Genomic DNA, 18706 nt, shown 5'->3' on the forward strand with positions numbered 1-18706 from the left:
AAATTTAGAGTTCCCATATTATTTTTTTTCTAATTAAGGGGTAATTTAGCGTGGCCAATCCACCTACTCTGCACATCTTTGGGTTGTGGGGGCAAAACCCACACACGCAGGGGGAGAATGTGCAAACTCCACACAGACAGTGACCCAGAGCCGGGATTCAACCCAGGTCCTCAGCACCGTAGTCCCAGTGCTAACCATTGTGCCACATGCCGCCCTCGTGGGGGCCCTATATAAGACCTGGATCCAAGCTATAAATCAAGTCCCAAAGCCAAACCTCCCGAGGATCTCAAACAAGTAACCCCATTTCACCCTATCAAATGCCTTGTCCGCATCTAGTGAAATAATCACCTGTGGAGCTGGAGAGGGGAACAAAACAACATTTAAGCAGTCGCTGAACATTTACCGACAATTACCTAACCTGAAGAAATTCCATCTGCTCCTCTGATATAACCCCCGGGAGGCAAGGCTCCAGGCGGATAGCCAAGACCTTCGCCAACAACTTTGCATCTACATCAAACAACGAAATAGGACGACATGACACACACTCTGCTGGATCTTTATCTTTCTTTAAGATCAGGGCAGCACGGTGGTGCAGGTCCCAGGTTCGATCCCGACTCTGGGTCACTGTCCGTGTGGAGTTTGCACATTCTCCCCGTGTTTGCGTGGGTTTCGCCCCTGCAACCCAAAGATGTGCAGGTTAGGTGGATTGGCCACGCTAAATTGCCCCTTAATTGGAAAAAATGAATTGGGTACTCTAAATTTAAAAAAAAAAAAATCTTTAAGACCAGGGAGATCAATGCCTGCACCAATGTGATCGGCAAAGTCTCCCAAGACATCAAAACATTTCCAACAACTATCCTGCAAACCTCTTATACTATTTGATTGGGAATCCGTCCGGCCCCAACACCTTACTGACTGCATCAGACCCATGCATTTCATTACTTCCTCTGAGGTCAGTTCCTTCCTTCTCTCCTGCTCCAACACCAGGATAAACAAACCATCTAAGAGCTCCAACATTGACAACCCGTCCTTGGGGGCCCTGATTTGTAATGGTTACAGCAAAAAACCTCAAGTGCCTCATTAACCTTGGCTGGGGCAGAGACCAACCTGCTGCCTGCGTCCTTTACCTGCACTATTTCCCAAGAAGCTTTCTGACACCTCAGCTGCTGTGCTAACAGGTGACTGACCTTCTCCCCATGCTCCTAAAAAGCCCCCCTCAAACGTCGCAGCCGGCGCACCGTCCTACCCAAACTCCAACTGCAATTACTTTCTACTTGCTCATGGTTCCGATATCTGACTAACCGAGTATTGGCGATCAACCCCAGGATGGCATCCACCAACCTCTGCTTCTCCACAGTTTCACTCCTCTTATGTGCCTTGTAAGAAATTATCTCTCCTTTAATAACAGCTTTCAGACCCTGATACCGCAGCAGCCTCAACCATTTTTCTTCCAGACAGGACTCTCTCAACTTCTAGGCTAGTTCTTTTTCTCCTGCCTGGTCCAGTATCTGTTGGGCATCTCCTTGATGTGGGATACTTAACCCATTAATAAAAGCAAACTCGAGGCCACGTTTCCTTCAAATATCACCTAAAGACATAAAATAAATGAACAGCACTTGTACAGTGGGCCGATTCCTGGCCTGAAGATGTGAAGGACACCAACTGCGTATGTGTAGCTAATTTCCAACCAGCACGTGCGCAAAAATTCCCGGGACTGCCGGGAACTGTAGTTCCCAAACTCAGATAGTATTTTTTTTACATAGAATTTACAGTGCAGAAGGAGGCCACTCGGCCCATCGAGTCTGCACCGGCTCCTGGAAAGAGCCCCCTACCCAAGGTTAACACCTCCACCCTATCCCCATAACCCAGTAACCCCACCCAACACTAAGGGCAATTTATCATGGCCAATCCACCTAACCTGCACATCTTTGGACTGTGGGAGGAAACCGGAGCACCCGGAGGAAACCCACGCACACACTGGGAGGATGTGCAGACTCCGCACAGACAGTGACCCAAGCCGGAATCGAACCTGGGACCCTGGAGCTGTGAAGCGATTGTGCTATCCACAATGCTGCCGTGCTGCCTTTATGTTTCATAACACTGAATACTGGGCATCAATTCAATTTTAGGGCTGAGATTGACGGATTTTTATTATTTAAGGAGATCTAAGGATATGTAACAGTAAATAATATTAAGGTACAGAGTAATGTCTATCTTCCTGTGCAATCATGAGCTTTGACAAATGGTCACCTGGACTCAAAACGTTACTCTTTTCTCTCCCTACCGATGCTGCCAGACCTGCTGAGATTTTCCAGCATTTTCTCTTTTGGGTTCAGATTCCAGCATCTGCAGTTATTTGCTTTTATGAAGTCATGCTGCACTGGCGGGGCATCATCCTCAAATAAGGTTTGAAACTGAGACCCTCCGTGTCTGTTCAGCTGGATGTATGAAATCTTGTGACACTGCTCAAAGCAGAACAGAAAAGTTCTCCTGGTGTACTGATCAAAATAATTCCTCAACCAACATCAGCCCCCCCCCCCCCCCCCCCCCCCGCAATTTTTTTTGACAACGTTTTATTGGAGGTATTTTCAAATATATATAGAACTGAAACAAGCAAGCAACAGTTAGCCATGTGCAATTGCCACTATTCCCTGCACCACCCCCTCCTTTTACACCCGCTGCCCCAAACCAAAACTAATTACAAAGAACCCGTCCCACTGATGTGTTAATGTCCCTTAATGAAGTCAATGAACAGCCTCCACCTTGTGGAGAACCCCTCCCCCGCCCCTATAATAATAATCGCTTATAGTCACAAGTAAGCTTCAATGACTGTGAAAAGCCCCTAGTCGCCACATTCCAGCGCCCGTTCAGGGAGGCCAGTATGGCAATTGAGCCCGTGCTGATGGCCTTGTTCTGCATCACAAGCTAGCTGTTTAGACCACAGTGCTAAACCAGCTGCTATGGGGAACTCTGCCAAGTTGCTCACCCCATGCTCCCGCTTTCGGCGGCTCTGAGTGCCGCCAGCACTACAAGATCCGCCTCAGGGTTATCAGATAGGCAAAGGCTGCCATGTCACCCTCTCTCCCACCTGCACTCCCGGATCCTCCCACACCCCAAATAGCGCCACCCACAGCCTCGGTGCCACCTCCACTCTCCGAATCTCTGGCTTTACGCTCACAAACTCTTTCCGGAACCCCTCCAACTTCGGACATGCGCAAAACAGACAGATGTGGTTAACTGGACTCCCTGTACACCACCCACACCTCTCCTGCACCCTAAGAGCTGACTCACCCTAAACCCTGTCATATGAGCTCTATGCACCACCTTAAACTGTATGAGACTCAGTCTTGCACATGACGAAGACAAGTTTATCCTCCCCAGCGCCTCACTCAAAGCCCCTCCCAACAACTCCTCCCACTTGCACCGGACCTCCTCCACCAGAGCACCCTCCCTCTCCTGAACTCATTCCCCTTCAGTAGAAAGTTCACCACCTCAGACTCCTCCAATTCCACAAACCTACCCCCCACAAACAGGTCCCGAACATACTCTATCCTCAATCATCCCCACCCCGAAACCTTGCATCTAGCCCTGCCAGAACAAACCTGTGGTTGCCACAAATCGGCGTCCACAGGGACATACCTTCCATCCTAGTGCTGCCAGCATTGATTCCATACCCTCAACGCTGATACCACCACCGGGATCATGGAATACTTGACCAGCGAGAACGGAAGCAGAGGTGCCAACAATAGTGCCCTCATCAGCCTCAAAATTTATTACATTTGTTCATCTCCATGCTCCATACTAATGATCATGATCACAACATTTGCAACAATTGAAATTCAAATACATCAGTACATATGGCTTGTAATATATTTGTTTGGCAGGCTGACTCCCCTGTGCTGCTTGTGGGGTGTTGCAGAATGGCTATTATTTACTAAAATACCAGTTACTGCACTCGAAAAAAATTCACTGTATAAAATAATTTGATACTTCACATTTTGTTGAGGCATTTTTGGTTTCACAACAACAACTAAATAAACAATGTACATGAAACTATAAACATAGTGCAAAAGCCGTCTCCCTCCCTTACAGATCCCACCTTTATTAACCCCCAACTCTAAACAAAACCAACCCCCCCCCCCCCCCCCCCCCCCCCCCAACACCCCCTTCTCCTAACAAGTTTCCACAACGGTTGCCACCTTCTGGCGAACCCTAACATTGACCCTCTCAAGGTGAACTTTATTTTCTCCAAACAGAGAAAGCTAGCCATGTCAGATAGCCAGGTCCTCCCGCACACCTATCTTCTACACCAAAGAACCTGCTCATCTGGGTCACTGTTATGTGAGCCCGGTGAACAACCTTAAACTGTATCAGGCTGAGCCTGGCACATGTTGTGGATGCGTTGACTCTACTCAGCGCGTCCACCAGAGACCATCCTCCATCTCTCTGCCCAACTCCTCTTCCCACTTGTGCTTCAGCTCCTCCATCTGCATCCCCTCTGACCCCATGAGTTCCCTGTACATGTCGGAGACCCTCCCTTCTCCCACCCAAACTCTGGAAACTACCCTGTCCTGTATCCCCCTTCGTGGTAGGAGCGGGGAAGTCCCGCATCTGCAGGTACCTAAACTCGTTTCCCCTCGCCAATCCAAATTTCTCCTCCAGCTCCCTTAGGCTAGGAAAGCTCCCTTCTATAAACATATCTCCCATCCTCTCAATCCCTGCTCTCTGCCAACTCCGAAACGAAACCCCCCATCCATCCTTCCCAGGGCAAACTGGTGATTAATACAGATTGGGGACCAGACGATGCTGCGTCTGCTCCCACATGTCTCCTCCATTGCCCCCAGACTCAGGGCCGCCACCACCATGGGGCTGGTTGAGTACCGTGCTGGCGGGAATGGTAGAGGCGCCGTTATCAATGACTCCAAGCTGGTGCCCTTGCATGAAGCCGCCTCCATACACTCCCATGCCGACCGACGACCCCCCCCCCCCCCCCACACCACCACCCACTTCCTGATCATGACTATATTCGCCACCCAGTAGTAATTACTGAAGTTTGGCAGCGCCAGACCGCCCTCTCCCCGGCTCCACTCAAGCATCCCCTTTTTAACTCGCGGTGCCTTGCCCACCCATACAAAGCCAGTGATCACTTTGTTGACCTGTTTAAAAAGGACCGCGGAACAAGGATAGGGAGAATCTGAAACACAAACAGGAATCTCGGGAGGACCGTCATCTTCACCGTCTGGACCCTCCCAGCTCGTGACAACGGGAACGCGTCCCACCTCCAAAAATCTTCCTTAATTTGAACTATTAGTCGGGCCAGATTTAGTTTGTGCAGCCGTTTCCATTCCCGCGCCACTTGGATGCCTAGGTATCGAAAGCTTCCCCCTACTAATCTGAACGGCAGTTCCCCCAGTAGCCGCTCCTGTCCCCTTGCCTGGACCGCAAACATCTCACTTTTCCCCATATTTAGTTTATACCCAAAAACCGGCACCAGAATCCTCATGATTTCTTACATCCCCTCTACTGGGTCCGATACATACAGGAGCAGGTCTTCTGCGTAGAGCGAGACTCTGTGGCCCCCCAGACCAGCCCCTTGAAGCTCTGTGCAATTGCCAGCGGCTCTACGGCTAACTCAAACAACAGTGGGGAGAGGGGGCATCCCTGTCTCGTCCCCGATGCAACCTAAAATAGTCCGATTTCATCCGTATGCTCGCCACAGGAGCCTGATGCAGCAACCTGACCCAGTCAATAAAGCCCCGCCCAAATCCAAACCGTTCCAGTACCTCCCACAGATTCCCATTCAACTCGATCAAAAGCCTTCTCTGCGTCCATTGCGACCACTACCTCCACCTCCCTACCTTCCGGGGGCATCATGATCACGTTTAACAACCTTCTTACATTGGCCACCAACTGCCTTCCCTTAATAAACCCCGTCTGGTCCTCCCCAATAACATCCGGCACACAGTCCTCAATCCTAGAGGACAAAATTTTGGCCAGCAGTTTGCGTCCACATTCAATAGGGATATCGGCCTGTGTAGACCCACACAGCTCCGGGTTCTTGTCCCGCTTCAGGATCAGCAAAATCGTGGCCTGTGACATCGTCGGGGGAAGCACCCCACGCTTCCTTGCCTCATTGAATGTCCTCATCAGCAGCGGCCCCAATATCCCAGAGAACTTTTTATAGAACTCCACTGGGTACCCGTCCGGCCCCGGGGCTTTAGCTGACTGCATGGCCTTCAGACCCACCGCTATCTCTTCGATCCCGATCGGGGCCCCCAGCCCTTCTACCAGCTCCCACAAAAGATGGTTCTAACTTCCAGGGTTATTATTCTTCCAGATAGCAGATGGTTGCTCACATTCAATCGGAAGCTTATTACTTGTGGGCCTGTTTATCAAATATCCAGATATAGGATTTTTTTAAAGCTGAATTGAGGTGTGAGTCAGAGATCATGAGTGTTGTGATGTTAGAATTAAGGCACAGGCAGCTCAGCTGCATAGACTAGTTCTGAATAGTCATCGACCATATGAGTAAACTCACTTATTTGCTAATATCCCCATATTTGGTTGCCTGAGATTTTACTTAGTCTTGTTTCGTGCCTTGGTTTGGGTGCACTGGTCAGAAAACCACAGGTAACCACCATACTTTAATATATTAAAATGCATCCTGGCTTTTTTGAATGCAGCTCTCTTCGCCAGCTCTGCTCCCATATCCTGGTAAAAGCTGATGGCGTGGCCTTCCCATTTAAAATCACGATGCCATCTCGCCCATCTCAGAACCCGCTCTTTCTCTTTGAAACTATGAAACTTCACTATTACCGCACGCGGTGGAGTGTATGGTGAGGAGAGGATGTGAATCTACCCTTCCACACTGTCTTCCCGAACATCTCTGCAATGTACTCCATAGGCTTTGGGCCTTCCATCCCCTCAGGCAGCCTCACAATTTGAATGTTTTGTCTTCTGGATTGATTGTCTCCAGAGGCAGCTCCAATTCCATTGAGGCAGTCTAATCACTGTGCCTCTGAGGGTCCATTTCCATGTCTTTTATTGTAGCTCCATGGGCCTTCACGGTTTTGTTGGTCTTCTCCAGAGCTACCCGGATGGGGGCCAAACCGCCTCTATCAATTTGCCGAGGTCCTCTGCCAGTGCTTATCGAATTCTTTCACCAAGATACTTGAAAGCACTTTGACCGTTAGTGGAGTGGCTGGAGCCCAAGAGGTTGCCTCCGCCATCTTTTCTGCTGACGAGCTGAGAAGCCTCTGATTCTGTCAGATAACTTCTACTGTCTGCTTTTTTTCCCCCTTGTTTTTTCTGGCCGTTTTCACCTATATAGGAGCCTTACCCCTTTAATTCTGTGGGTTTTCAAAACAAATACCCCTTAACTACATGGAAAGGGCAAAATGAAGGTGCACGGTGGCGTAGTGGTTAGCACTGCTGTCTCACGGCTCCGAGGTTCGATCCCGGCCCGGGGTCACTGTCTGTGTGGAGTTTGCACATTCTCCCTGTGTCTGCGTGGGTCTCACCCCCACAACCCAAACATGTGCCGGGTAGGTGGATTGGCCACGCTAAATTGCCCCTTAATTTGAAGGAAAAAAAAATTTTTTTAAAGGGTAAAAAGTGCAGCACTCGAGGGAGCCACCTCATGCATGTCTTCTCCTACAAAATGCCATCTGATGTCCCCAAAATGCATCTATTTAATTCACACACTTGCTCCAGAGGTGTTTCGGTGGAAAATTCCTCCTGCTAGTCCCTAGCTGGCTGATGTCACGACAGCCAGTGACAGTGAGCTAAACACTGGACATGCAGATGATGCCAGAATTGGATTGCATTGGCCCCCGAAGTTGGTGGGCTGGAGGGGTTGCAGCAATGGGAAAAGGAGTAAGCCATGGAGCCATTGGAAAATAACAATGAAAAACACAAAACAAAAACTTGTGGGCACTGTGGAAATTTCATACATGCAACATTACTGCAGCCCCAGTGATGACACTGCTAAGCTTGTAATAGCGGGCTGAGTTTTTTCAATTTATTGCCAGTGTGCTCAGACAGAAATGGAACTGTGGCATGGAATGCACTGAGCATTGTGGGACCAAGGTCCCAGCCGAGTGTCGAGGGCACATGTTTGATCCGAGTAGGCTGTTCTGACTTTTCTGCCAGTTGTGGTTTACCAACTGTCTGGTGTGGTCACTTCACAAATGTGCACCAGGATGATCTAGTGATGTGTAACTGTGCCACCTCCCTCTCTGCACACCCCTCACCCTGCTTCTGACGCAGTCTTCGCTCACTCTTGGGTGTTATTCTGTTTCCATAGGAAATCCTGTCAACTGCACAATGCCGGTGGGGGTTCTGGGGAGACGCCTTCATCGAGTCCAAAGGACAGTGCAAATTCTGCCTCTCCACCACAGGTATGACATCCACAGCAAGGTGCTGCTCAGTAAATTATCAGTTTCTGTCTCTGTAATCATAATATTTTGGTCATTTTGCCTTTCATGCACAAGCTCTGTGATACAGTACACCACATGAGTGTCTGAGAGCAGCCCCACCTGGTGACTGCTGACGTGACTGCAGCCAGAAATTTATGAATTTTCAGGAAACTATTTCAAAATCCCATTGTAAGCCGGGTGAGCTCACAGTTCCCAATCTCACAAAATGTGTCCTTGGGTTACGTGCTCATGTCCGAGAGTGGGACTCAAATCCAAAACCTTCCAACTTTAGTGAGAGTTTTTAATGAATCATGTTTATCGTTGGCGTCAGCTTTATAGAAACAGGCTTTCCTCCTGATAGCACGAGGAGATTAGTTTTTTGGCATATATGTTGTTTTGTTTGCTGTTGCTGAATTAATACTGGTGTCATACATAACGGTAAACTTAAGTGCCCAGGTGTATTGGTGGATTAACTCCCTTATAATGTTGAATAACTGCTTCAAGGCGGATGGCTAAATAAATGAGGGCATGCCACGTTGGCCATCACCAATGGCGTTGCAGCATAATCGAAAGAGCAGAAGAAATAGTGGCACAGGATCATACGGATCTGGAAGGATTATCCAGGCTCGAAACGTTTGCTCCACTCTCTCCACAGATGCTGCCAGACCTGCTGAGATTTTCAGCATTTTCTGTTTTTGTTTCAGATTCCATGAACCGCAATAATATGCTTTTATTATATTGTCCCTCAAGCCTGCTCCACCATTAATTAAGATCGTGGCTGATCTTCTACCTCAACTCTATCACCTAATGCCCATTTTGAAAAATTCATTCAGGGAATGTGAGCTTCGCTTGGCTAGGCCAGCATTTATTGTCCCATCCCTAATTGCTCTTGGGAAGGTGGTGGTGAGCTGCCTTCTTGAACCGCTGTAGTCGCTGAGGTGTAGGTACACCCACAGTGCTGTTAGGGAGGGGATTCCAATGTCGGTGAAAGAATGGCAATATATTTCCAAGTGAGGATGGTGAGTATCTGGGAGAGGAACTTGTTGGGGATGATGTTCCCATATCCCTTGATTCCTTTGTGTCCAATGATCTGTCCATCTCAACAACTGAATATCCGCAGCCATTTGGGGCAGAGCATTTTGAAGATTCATACCCCTGAGTGAAGACATTTCTGCACATCCCGGTACTAAATTACCAATGCCTTGTCATGAAACTAGACACAGTAGTTCTAGATGCTCCAGCCAGGAGGAGCAGCCTATCAGGATCTACTCTGCCAAGTTCTCTAAGAATTGTATATGTTTCAGTAAGATTACCTCATATTCTTTTAAATACTGGAGGGCTGGTTTAACTCACTTGGCTAAATCGCTGGCTTTTAAATCAGACCAAGCAGGCCAGCAGCCCGGTTCGATTCCCCTACCAGCCTGCCCGGACAGGCGCCGGAATGTGGCGACTAGGGGCTTTTCACAGTAACTTCATTGAAGCCTACTCGTGGCAATAAGCGATTTTCATTTCATTTCATTTCATGTAGGCCTATTCTACTCAATCTGTCCGCATACATCAATCCTCTCATTTGAGTATTTAATCTAATGAACATTTGTTCCATCCCCTCTAAGGCAGATCCTTCCTTAGTGTGACGAGAGATGTTATTTTAATATTTTTCTGGTTTATTGTGTTAAAGTCTAGGTGTTAAAGGCATGCATTTGAAGTCCATATTGCCGAGTGAATATTCTAAAAGTAAATAAGCAGTGGGTAGAAATTTGCATTGTGGGACAAGTAGAGTTTGTATTTTCAGCTGTTAAATTTCAAAGAGGAGTGAAAGGTTGTACAACTTGGAAAAGGACAGGTGAGCCTGGGCAGGCAGTGGCAAGTCCAAGAGATGATTATGGCTGACCTTAAAAGGGGGTGGGGGGGGTCAGAGACCCTCCACCAGGATGGTCACCTGAGATGTGAGGGGGTTTAATGGCCCGGTCAAAAGATCCTGAGTCTTCTCCCACTTGAAAAACTGAGGGCCGATGTAATTTTTTTTTTTTTACAAGGGACACATTTGAGAGCCAAGTATCAGATAAGGGTAAGGAAGAGATGGATGGGACAAGCGTATCAATCAAGTTTTGATGTGAGGGCCAGAGGGGTGGCAATCCTGTTTAATAAGCAAGCAGCTTTTATGGCGACTGAGGAGGGGGGCTGTCCATTATGCAATGGTGAGTGGGGCTTCGGAGGGTGCTCGGGTAGTACTGGTGAACGCGTACGCCCCAAACTAGGATGATGCAGGGTTTAGCAAGAATCTGATCCCCAACCTCACTTCCTACCAACTGATCATGGGGGGTGACTTCAACTGTGCCTTGACACGAGGGTGGACAGGTCAAGTCCCAGGTCATGTGCAAGGTTGGGAATGGCAAAAGAGCTGACTGTTTTCATGGAACAGATAGGGGGAATGTGGGAGACCCCTAAAGATTGAGCCAGCCGAGGCAGAGGGAGTCCTCCTTTTCATATTCACAGGGTGTACTCCTGAATAGACTTCTTTTGTCGTGGGGTATCAGTGTTTCCAGGGGTAGTGGGGACTGAATATTCAGCAATAGTTCTCTCAGACTACATTATCTGGATGTGAGGTTGGAGGCAGATTGGGCACAGATCGGGGACGATGGGGGATTGGTTGGTCATGGCTCCAGAAGAGATCAATGCTGCCTTTGAAACCTTCTACTGAGGGCTGTACACATCTGAACCCCCAGAGAGGGACTCTGAGATGAAGCAATTTCTGGACGGACTAGACTTTGCTGTGGTGGAGGAGGGAAGGGGGCCTGGACTGGATGCACTGTTGGTTCTGGAGGAGGTCATGGAGTGCATCAACTCCATGCAATCCGGGAAGGCGCCAGGATTGGATAAGTTCCCTGTGGACTTCTACAAAAAGTTTGCCACGGTGCTGGCTCCACACTGGCTGGGAATGTTGAACGACTCGCTGTTGAGGGGGGCCTTGCTGCCCACAAGCTTCAATCTTATTGATTCCGAAGAAAGACAAAAATCTGGTGTAGTGTGGGTCATACAGATCTATCTCACTTTTTAAATAAATTTCGAGTATCCAATTCATTTTCTCCAATTAAGGGGCAATTTAGCGTGGCCAATCCACCTCCCTTGCACTTCTTTAAGGGGGCGAAACGCACGCAAACATGGGGAGAATGTGAAAACTCGACACGGACAGTGACCCACAGCCGGGAACGTACCTGGGACTTCGGTGCCGTGAGTCAACCGTGCAAACCACTTGCGCCACCATGCTGCCCTCTATCTCACTTTTGAACACTGTTGCAAAGGTTCCAGCGAAGGTTCTGGCAAGACGACTGGAGAGATGCCAGATCACCTGACCAGGTTTGTCAAAGGCTAATATCAGGCGACTGTTGAACGTTGTCATGTTCCCACCTGGGGAGGAAATACTTGAAGTGATCATCTCCATGGACGCAGAGGAGGTCTTTGACTTGGTAGTGTGGAAGTACCTCCTCGAGGTACTTGAACGGTTTGGGTTTAGGTCAATATTCATCTCGTGAGTGAAACTGTTGTGCAGTGTTCCCATGGCGAGCGCCATGAGCTCCGATTACTTCCAGTTGTACAGGGACACGAGGCAGGGATGCCCGTTGTCCTCACTGCTGTTTGCTTTGGAATTGAGCCACTGGCAATCATGCTCAGGTCATCGGGTGAGTGGTGAGGCATTGAGAGAGGGGGCAGAGTGTCCCTCTATGTGATGATCTGCTGCTCTACATCTCAGAAAACCTTAGCCAGCATGGGAAAGATAATGGAGCTCCTGAGGGAGTTCAGAGCTTTTTCAGAATAAAAACTAAATCTGAGTAAGAGCAAAATCTTCCCGGTTAACCCCCGGGGAGGGGTGGTGGAGTTGGGAGCATCAGCATTCATGCTAGCCCAAACTAAATTTAGGTACTTGGGTATACAGATAACGCATGACTGGGCCTAACTCCACAAACCGAACCTGACTAATTTGGTGGGAGGGGTGAAAGGGGACCCGAGAAGGTGGGACTCACTCCCGTTCTCCCTGGCGGGGAGAATACAGACAATAAAAATGGCTGTCCTACTGAGGTTCCTGTTTGTGTTTCGATCAGTCACCGTTTTCCTCCCCAAATCGTTTTTTGCCAAGGTGCATTAACTGATCTCTGCCTTTGTGTGGGCAGGGAAAAATCCCAGGATTTGTAGAACTGTCCTTCAGAGGGAATGGCACTTGGGCATCTGGTACTGCTAAACCTTCTGTATTACTATTGGGTGGCAAATGTGGAAAGGGTGCGGGGCTGGCTTGGGAAGCCGAGGGCAAAGTGGAAGCACCGCATGGAGGGACGTCCTTGTGGGCGCTGGTTGCTGCCCTTCTCCCTGGCTAGGTTTGCAACGAGCCCAGTGGTGGTAGCATCATTGAAGCCCTGGAACCAATTGAGGCACCACTTCAGGTTGAGGGGCATAACTCCTCTGCACCTATTTGTGACAACCATAGATTCATGCTGGCGAAAATGGACAAAAGAGGGAGAGGAGGGGTGATGAAGTTGAGGGACATATATGTGGACGGTAGGTTAGCAAGTCTGGAGGAGCTGATGGAGAAATTTCACCTCACAAGAGGAAGAGAGTTCAGAAGACTCCACACAGGACTTACTCCGCAAGGAGGCCCACTCGTTCCCTCAGTTGCCAAAGCACGCCTTGCTGGACAGAATGTTACGATAAAGGACGAGTTGGGAGAGGGGAAGATCTTAGACATATACAGGCAGCTACTGGAGGAAGCAAGGGCCCCGTTGGATGAGGCAAGGGAGAGGTGGGAGGGAGAATTGGGCCTCGAGCTGGGAGGAGGGCTTTGGAGTGAGGTCCTCCAGGGAGTTAATTCCTCCACCTCTTGCGTTAGACGTGGCATTGCTTACTCTGATAAACTAAAAAATGACAAACTGTTTGCACTACACTTACTCGTTCTATTGTTCATGAGTTTTATTGGCTTTGTTTTTGCTACATTTGGAATAACAATATATATTTTTTAAATCTTCTGGTTTGTGGCCTGGTGGAGTCACGTTGTAGGATGAGAATTACCGCAAGTTGCTGGGCAATTTATGCTACTCTACCATTTTCCTCATGTAAAAGAGATTTTACCATCAACCTCAATGAGTGAAGAAATTATTACACTGTGAATGTGAATGAAATCTGTGACCGAAAATTAAGGATGATGCTTCATGGTGCAAGGAGTAATTTATGTTTCAAATGGCCTTCCACTTTTAAACCAGTTAACAATTAAATGCTTGTTCTGTACATGTTACAGGAAGCATGCAATCAGGATGCAAGGACAACTGGTTTTAATTGATTTGTTAAATTGGTTTGTTATGGATTCTGGCTGAGAAAGTCAATGATAGGTTTATTTCAGCTTGTCAAGATTTTGAGTTGGACTTGAGAGTGGCTCCACTAATGTGTAATCAACCAGTGGCATTAGTGATCATTTCCTGGATTGATAAAGAATAATGCGGACCCTGGGTAGGGTGGTGCTTTATTTATGTGTCATTGGGGTACCCCGTTATCTGCTCACACTTCCACAGTTTTAAATAATACTTATACTGGAACTGAACTGACAGCACTCGCCAGCTCCAGTAAATTCTAGGCTAACAAGGAAAAAAGGCAATGTGTGAACTGGGTGCTGTGACCACCTCTGCCATGGACTCTTTTTCTTCTCCCCATACACCCCTCACACGCCACCCCGCCCCAAACAGAAGCTGACCAGTGCTGTGGCTGACACAAACAGATGTGTTCATTTCTCCATAACCCAAGCATTCTGTCTTTGATCGGGCATTGGTTTAGTTCCTTTGCAATAATGTCAGGATTATGGAGTCCAAAACATATGGGGGAGAAAAAAATTCTCATCTCTAATCCTGCATCCAGATAGCACGGTGATGCAGTGGTTAGCACTGCTGTCTCACGGCGCCGAGGTCCCAGGTTCCATCCCGGCCCTGGGTCACTGCCGTGTGGAGTTTGCACATTCTCCCCATGTTTGCGTGGGTTTCACCCCCACAACCCAAAGATGTGCACGGTGGGTGGATTGGCCACGCTAAATTGCCCCTCAATTGGAAAAAAGAATTGGAATTTTTTTTTAAAATCTCTAATCCCACATCAAGATTTACAAGTTTTGTAACTCCATCCGAGAGTGTTCTTTAGTCACTGTCCCAAGTTAAATTATCTGCTTTCCAGCACACAGGTCACATCATTTCAACTTTCAGGTCTGCTTTGTGGAGAACACGCTGTATCCTTCAGGCAGCACGATTACTAGTGGAAATAACAAAGTAATATTTGTCATGAATAGTTCCTGATATTTTTTATCAATTAAGGCTATGCTTGCACTGAAATTACTTGAAGTTTCTCTTCTTTCCAGAAACGATCGTTGCCCACCGATTTTATTGATCCACTGGCCAATAAGAAGCCAAGAATATCTCTTTTGACCAGTCGGGTTCCACCGACTTTAAATGGCAGGATTAATCCCTCCAGTGGGAAAGAGGCAGGAGCTTCCTCCATCCAGTCGGCTGCCCCTGATTCAATTAGCTCCACTTCCACCGTGCCGATGCTCGTGGAGTCTCAGCGACCACAAGACCTCCCTTCAGAAGGCAGCAATTCAAGTCACAATGGCCAAGATTGCGAAAGCCAGGAGGCCCCAGAGCGAACTGTCTGCCCGCCCCCCTCTAATTTACCTTGTCCAAACGCACCTTCGCTCCACGTGAAGTCAAGGAAAAAGTCTAAAAAGCATAAAGACAAGGAGCGAGCAAGGGAGAAGCAGGGCAGTGAGGAAGGGTGCGGAGAGCAAGTAAAAGACTGTGATTCCCTTCAGAGTTGCAGGGAGCAGAAGAAAACTGCCCCACAGAAGGCCGCAGGTGGGTGTTCATAGAATTGTAGAAATATGCAGCACTAAAAGAGGCCATTAGGTCCATCATGTTCATGCCAGCAGATATCAGGAGATATCCAGCCTAATCCCACTTTCCAGCTCTTGGTCCATAACCCTGTAGGTTATGGCATTTCAAATGCATGCCCTCGTGCTTTTTAAATATTTTGAGGATTTCTGCTTTCATCACTTTTTTTTTTAAAATAATTTTTATTGAAATTTTTACAAAATATAAACATCACAACAATATTAACAAAACAATTTGCGGTAAAAACCCAAGAACAACACCCGCCCAACTTCAAAAGCAACTGCAAACAAAGAAGAAAAAAAACACCCAAACAACAAAAGGGAAAGAGATAACACCCGCCACATCTCACAAACCCATGTACACAGTTCTCCCTCCCACCAAACCAAACCCCCCCCCCTGGTTGCTGCTGCTGCCGGCCTATTTCCCTACCGTTCCGCCAGGAAGTCCAGGAAAGGCTGCCACCGCCTAAAGAACCCTTGTGCTGATCCCCTCAGGGCAAATTTCACCATCTCCAATTTAATGAACCCCGCCATATCATTGATCCAGGCCTCCACGCTTGGGGGCCTCGCATCCTTCCATTGGAGCAAGATCCTCCGCCGGGCTACTAGGGACGCAAAGGCCAGAACACCGGCCTCTTTCGTCTCCTGCACTCCCGGCTCCACTGCAACCCCAAAAATTGCGAGTCCCCAGCCTGGCTTGACCCTGGATCCCACCACCCTCGACACCGTCCTTGCTACCCCCTTCCAAAACTCCCCCAGCGCTGGGCACGCCCAAAACATATGGGTGTGGTTCGCTGGGCTCCCCGAGCACCTAGCACACCTGTCTTCGTCCCCGCAAAACCTACTCATCCTTGTCCCAGTCATGTGGGCCCTATGCAGCACCTTGAACTGTATGAGGCTAAGCCTCGCACAGGAAGAGGAGGAATTCACTCCCTCCAGGGCATCCGCCTCCAGTCCCCTCCTCAATCTCCTCACCCAGCTCCTCTTCCCATTTCCCCTTCAGGTCCTCCACCGAGGCCTCGTCTACCTCCTTGATTACCCGGTACGTGTCCGAAATCCTCCCTCCTCCAACCAACACCCCCGAGAGCACCCTGTCCCGTACCCCACGTGGGGGCAGCAAGGAGAACCCCTCCACCTGCCGCCTGGCAAACGTCCTAACTTGCATGTACCTAAACATGTTCCCCGGTGGGAGCCCAAACTTCCCCTCTAACTCCCCCAAGCTTGCGAACCTCCCCTCCACAAACAGGTCCCTCAACCTCCTGACTCTCACTGGGGTACGGGTTCCACACACACTGACTCTCACTGGGGTACGGGTTCCACACACTGACTCTGACTGACTGGGGAACGGGTTCCACACACACTGACTCTCGCTGGGGTACGGGTTCCACACACACTGACTGACTGGGATACGGGTTCCACACACACACTGACTGACTGGGGTACGGGTTCCACACACACTGACACTCACTGGGGTACAGGTTCCACACACACTGACTGACTGGGGTACGGGTTCCACACACACTGACTGGGGTATGGGTTCCACACACACTGACTCTCACTGGGGTACGGGTTCCACACACACACTGACTCTCACTGGGGTACGGGTACCACACACACTGACTCTCACTGGGATATGGGTCCCACACACACTGACTCTCACGGGGGTGCGGGTTCCACACACACTGACTCTCACTGGGGTGCGGGTTCCACACACACCGACTCTCACTGGGGTACGGGTTCCACACACACTGACTCTCACTGGGGTACGGGTCCCACACACACTGACTCTGACTGGGGTACGGTTCCACACACACTGACTCTCACTGGGGTACGGGTTCTACACACACTGACTCTCACTGGGGTACGGGTTCTACACACACTGACTCTCACTGGGGTACGGGTTTAACACACACTGACTCTCACTGGGGTACGGGTTTAACACACACTGACTCTCACTGGGGTGTGGGTCCCACACACACTGACTTTCACGGGGGTGCGGGTTCCACACACACTGACTCTCACTGGGGTACGGGTTCTACACACACTGACTCTCACTGGGGTACGGGTTTAACACACACTGACTCTCACTGGGGTACGGGTCCCACACACACTGACTCTCACTGGGGTACAGGTCCCACACACACTGACTCTCACTGGGGTACGGGTCCCACACACACTGACTCTCACTGGGGTACGGGTTTAACACACACTGACTCTCACTGGGGTGTGGGTCCCACACACACTGACTCTCACTGGGGTGTGGGTCCCACACACACTGACTTTCACGGGGGTGCGGGTTCCACACACACTGACTCACTGGGTTACGGGTTCCACACACACTGACTCTCACTGGGGTACGGGTCCCACACACACTGACTCTCACTGGGGTACAGGTCCCACACACACTGACTCTCACTGGGGTACGGGTCCCACACACACTGACTCTCACTGGGGTACGGGTTTAACACACACTGACTCTCACTGGGGTGTGGGTCCCACACACACTGACTCTCACTGGGGTGTGGGTCCCACACACACTGACTTTCACGGGGGTGCGGGTTCCACACACACCGACTCACTGGGTTACGGGTTCCACAGGTGCAGTCACTAATTCCTCTGGTTCTCCCGTCCCAGATTCTCTGTCTGGAGAAATCTGCCATGTACTGGCAGAATTTCTGCATTCATATCAGGTATTCAGTATTTTCTCAGTACACTAATCATAATTCTGTATCCTGTCAGAAATTTGTTGCCGTTGTGCGTAAGAAGCACCAACTTTGCAGCAATGCTGTGTAACCACCAGAGGGCTCTGCTTCCAGTATGTTCCCTACCCCTCGTGCCTGTTGTATCCCAGTTGTTGGAGTTGTGAACCCAGCACTGTGAATGTGTGCACAGCCTAGTCACATTGTTTGTGAATGTAACAGTGTGGAGGCAAGTTATACAGTTCATCGGTGAGCAGCTTATAACCCACTGACTCTCACTGGGGTACTTGGACTGCCATTCCCACTCACCCAAGACAAAGACTGCTGACTCTGGCTCCACATTATTGTGCTGATCTTACACTGCCGCCCCATTACAGCTGCAATCTTATCTTTCACACCAAACATTCTAGTATAAAGAGATCAATGGCAAAGGTTGCACAACATTAAACAGGACAAGAGACCGGTACAGTGCGGCCACAGTGGAAATCATACCATACCATAGAATTTACAGAGCAGAAGGAGGCCAATTGGCCCATCGAGACTGCACCGGCCCTTGGAAAGAGCACCCTACTTAAGCCCACACTTCCACCCTGTCCCAGTAAGCCACCTATTATTCTGGACACTAAGGGACAATTTAGCATGGCCAATCCACCTAACCTGCACATATTTGGACTGTGGGA

General features: G+C 49.2%; 1 protein-coding gene across 1 annotated transcript in view; it reads left to right on the plus strand.

The window, feature by feature from the left end:
* The window catches only part of ell (elongation factor RNA polymerase II), a 172709-nt gene that overhangs the window by 142930 nt on the left and 11073 nt on the right, over positions 1 to 18706 (plus strand). The window contains exons 7-8 of the mRNA XM_038776846.1: positions 8306 to 8399; positions 14800 to 15292. Of these exons, the coding sequence (XP_038632774.1) occupies positions 8306 to 8399; positions 14800 to 15292 (587 nt within the window). The remainder of the gene's footprint in view (positions 1 to 8305; positions 8400 to 14799; positions 15293 to 18706) is intronic.

This window comes from Scyliorhinus canicula, chromosome 18, assembly GCF_902713615.1.
Source record: "Scyliorhinus canicula chromosome 18, sScyCan1.1, whole genome shotgun sequence".
In the NCBI taxonomy this organism is placed as follows: Eukaryota; Metazoa; Chordata; class Chondrichthyes; order Carcharhiniformes; family Scyliorhinidae; genus Scyliorhinus; species Scyliorhinus canicula.